We start from the raw sequence: 4,268 nt of genomic DNA, 5'->3' as shown, positions 1-4,268 counted from the left end.
AAATTCAATGTATATATAGAGGAAAGAGAGAAAGACGGACTGAGCTAATTATCAACTATGAACCTACAATTATTTTATGGACATCATGCATAATACAAAGTTCAATCAGGACAGCCTATTTTTCCACAAAAGACTTCCAAAAATTCTGCTAGCTTCACCTTGCAGACTTTTTATTATGGCACTAAACTTCAAAACCCCCCATCTTTTCCTAGGAAACCCAGAAATAACAGTCAGTGGCAACATGCTGCAAGAAATTCTGACTAATAGGACAATCAAACAGTTGCTAATTCAAGCCCTAACACACCTATCTTTATGGTAAAATGAGTTAATAAATGCAGTGAAATAAAAAAAAAAGTGACTGCTTCTGCACTCCAGATACATTATTTGAACCCCAGAATATTCAATGCAACAAGACTTTTTATTTTTAGTTGATGGTGACATCCATACACAATCTTTTTATTAGCTATACTTATTGGTTTATATGTAAAATCCCAGCACACATCAAATGCATGGAGAATAGGCAGTGATCTATCAACAGAGTGATTTTTCACCACATATACAAAAAAAAATCAAAAGGAAAATGTAGCTGCAGATGATAGCACATTCACCAAACGTCACTAATAGTTGTCCTTCAGTGGCAAACAGTGCTGTCTGTACTGCTCACCCTATTTATCAACCAATGAATGTGACATTCACTGCATTTTTGAAAATCTACTTAGCACTGTCAATAAAGCTCAAATCTGTGTTTTAATGATTCGGAAGTGCAAAAACTGTGGAAAATATTGCCAATTTGAGAGAGACGTTGCCCTGGTATCCCTAACTTCTGCACACAATTCAATAAACTTCACTATATAATACACTATTCACAAACTACAATATTGCTTTAAACTGAACCACAACTGCTATGTATGCATCAACTTTGTTTTAATAATAGGCACATGAATTAAATAACTATATCATGAACCTTTATATAACAACTGACATGTAAAATATTCCGTCATAAGATGTAAAAAGAACATTTGAAATAGGTAAAAGAAAATAAGGTGGAAAATAATTTAAAAATTGAAGTTAAAAAAAAGTAGAAATAGGTAAAAGAAAATAAGGTGGAACATAATTTAAATATATTAAATGCCCAAACTAATTCAGAGCAAAGATTAACAGAAATATTAATAAGCGGTCTTATATGTTGGTAACCCAAAGCTTATCCAATACATATTTCTAGAGAGAAATGTGCATGTATTCAGTAGATTTATATAAAAAGAAAAGTGACCGTTACAAAGGACAGACATTTACAGCATTTAAAGTTCAATGTCTTTAAATCTTTAAATTAAAACAAGAAAAATATACATAAAAACATATAATAAAAACATATATAATAAATCACTGAAATAAAATTGAACATAGCTAATTCTTTGTTTAAATAATATGTCTGCAGATCGCATAAACAACCATTAAAGAAGTCAGATAATAAACTTTTGCTTTGTAAGTCTTTTTTTTTAATGGGAGTTGATACTGAATTATTTAAGGAAGAAGCTATCTTTGGCAGTAACACCTCCATGAGGTAAACAGGATAAGGATCTGTCAAATGCAGCTTTACTGTTTAATGTGCAACTAGCTTAATGGAGAGGGTTGTGTAAAGAATCTGCAATGTTCTTTCCTGTATTTATTTATAACTTGGGACAGAGTAGGGAATAGTTAAGACCCCTGTCAGTTTTTTTCTTTTTTGGTCTATGTCCCATTAGGGAGGTTAGGTTGCCCTTTGTGTCCTGTCCAGGCACACATCAGGCAGCAATATAGTACGAGATCTATCTAATTTCCTGTTCACACCTAGGCATTTCATGAACACACGCCAAACGTGCGCTTGGTCACAGAACACGTCAAAACCATGCAAATCCCACCTCAACCTAACCACTCAACCATCACGTTCTCAAACAATTCAGCCCCATACAGCTACCTCCTCATGTATCACTTCCCCCTCCCTTTTAAATCATAAGCCCTCAGGGGCAGGGCCCTCCTTACTAATTGTAATGTCTTCCTTATATTGTAAAGCGCTGTGCAAACTGTTGGCGCTATACAAATCCTGTATAATAATAATAATGCAAAGCGTTTGCAGTGCCATTACTAGTTAATGGTACCCCAAATGTGGCAAGCCAAAGGCGTGGAAGATTTTGCAGCATGAGCTACTTTCCAGTGTTTGTCACGCGTGCAGGAGCCCATTGAAATCACTGGACGACGTGCGGGAAACATAGGCATGTGAACAAACATGAGCATGACGCGTGTTCCTGCTATGCTCAGGTGTGAACGGGGACTAAGCACAGTGATAGCACAGGCGTCTCATTATCTACTGTACCTGTGACAACTCAAACATTTTGGATTTTCTATCACGTCCTATACTGGAGATAACTGTCACCAGGACCAATATAGAGAGCTGGTGAATCTTCCCGCAGGGACACAAACGGCAATAAAAACCAGACAGAGATTCTAATCGTTTTCACATTCTACCCAACGCTAACAAAAACATTTTGGCTCTTGCAGTAAATAAAACAGCAAAAGGCAATTTCAAACAATTTTAAAAAGCCTAATAAAGATAAAAATTGAAATATTTGTTTTTTATGACGATTTCCCCACTGTGAAATAGTGAGGAGGCTGGAGGAGGAGGTTCACCTGTGTGCAAGCTCCAGAGTCCTGGTAGGTGAACTCGTATGGGGATCCAAACGGCCTCTTTGCAACTGTGCTTCCGGGGAGAGGGCTGATTTTTTTACAAGTATAAAACTAAAAGAAAAGACAAAAAAGCCAAATGGATTGCAATTATGCAGCCCTGTGAAACAGATCAGAATTGACAGAATGTTGGTGAATCACATTTTTACTTTTTCTCTAGTATATGAGTAATAATATCAAATGTTGCTGTTAATCAGCTGTAAAGTTTTTTTCTGGGTTTATTTTTCCATTCACATTAAAGGCAATGTTTGCAAAGTGTGCTCAAACATGCGCTTGTAACGCTTGGACAAGCAGTGATGTCCCTTACAAAATGTATTTGAATGGCTTAGAACAGCCAAAAATATATGTCTATAGACACAACACTGCACCTTGATGTTTGTGAAAAGCACAAATAACGTGCAAACATGAGCAGGAATGCCGCTCAGTTTATAGCCTAGTCATTAGCTTAAAAAAATAAATAAAAAATGGGCTTCACGATCAAAAAATATTGCATGACAAAAATACAATGTTTAATAAAAATTTTAAAAAAATACATCTTGTGAGCAAAACATATGGAACTATTTTAAGTTATTTTTTTTATTTTATTCCTAATATCCAGCCTAGAGAAATATGTTTTTAATTTAAGAGCTTTATATAGATAACAAGTGTTAATGTTTCATATTTTTTTCTTTTATTTACTAAAGAAGTAGTGAATAAAATAAAGCTGTTTACCCTTCAATCATCCATTGATATGCAAGCAAAAAAAATGTATTTTTTAATTTCCCTTGCACATATTTTAAGTAAAATAATTTCACTTTGTAAAGTGTACATGCCCTGCTCATTTAGGAAGTCGGTGCAAAGTCACCTTTTTTTAGGGGCCCCAGCTATAAATTTTCTGTTGTTCCGCGGACTTTAAAAACAATTTGGTGCTGAGCAACTAAACTGTAAAAGTTAACCTGTGTTCCCTTCATAAGTTCAAAAATACATGCAGTGGGGTGAGATCCTTCTGCACACAACTGGATGGTTGACATGAACAATTCACCTTACATCACTCTTCAGTTACATTAAGCCTGTGCAGAATATCTGCCACAAAAGGTAATATGAGAACCCCAGTATCTAATTTTAAAGCTCTCCTTGAGGTTATTACGCAATAGGATGAGCACTCCTGAATGTGAGTATCATTTCTAATAAAAAATATTTAGCAGTAAATGGTACATTACATGGCAGTAATAAATCAAAGCGTTTACCTCTTTCTCACAGTTTGTGCTAAGAGTCAGCATAGCCATTGGGCTGTTGGGTGCACTGTTCCCTGGTGGCATCATGTGGTCTCCTTGCTGGTTCGGACAGGGCAAGCTTAGTGCTTTGTTGGGATGCTTGGTGGTGGTCAGGTATTGTTGCACCTGCTGTTTCTGAGCCTGCTGGATATGGTACTTGGTTGGATTTTCAAGGTGGGTCTGCACCTGACAAATAAAGTCAAACATCATTAGCTTTCTACTACAATGGCTTATTTTTTTGTCCTACAATTTTCCTTATTTTAATTATATATATACACACACACACACACACACACA

General features: G+C 35.7%; 1 protein-coding gene across 3 annotated transcripts in view; it reads right to left on the bottom strand.

Annotated features, from left to right (window-relative positions):
* MITF (melanogenesis associated transcription factor) overlaps positions 1-4,268 on the bottom strand; it is a 178,736-nt gene that overhangs the window by 17,861 nt on the left and 156,607 nt on the right. For 2 of the 3 annotated variants that reach the window (XM_018555425.1, XM_018555426.1), the window contains one exon: positions 3,945-4,157. In XM_018555425.1, coding sequence (XP_018410927.1) covers positions 3,945-4,157 — 213 coding nt within the window. Of the gene's footprint in view, positions 1-2,664; positions 2,773-3,944; positions 4,158-4,268 lie in introns of all 3 variants that reach the window. The other variant, XM_018555424.1, reaches the window with a different exon arrangement.

Source organism: Nanorana parkeri, unplaced genomic scaffold (genome assembly GCF_000935625.1).
Source record: "Nanorana parkeri isolate BGI_ZX_2015 unplaced genomic scaffold, ASM93562v1 scaffold196, whole genome shotgun sequence".
Classification (NCBI taxonomy): Eukaryota; Metazoa; Chordata; class Amphibia; order Anura; family Dicroglossidae; genus Nanorana; species Nanorana parkeri.
The sequence above is the reverse complement of the archived record's forward strand: the minus strand, read 5'-3'. Positions and strand labels throughout refer to the sequence as shown.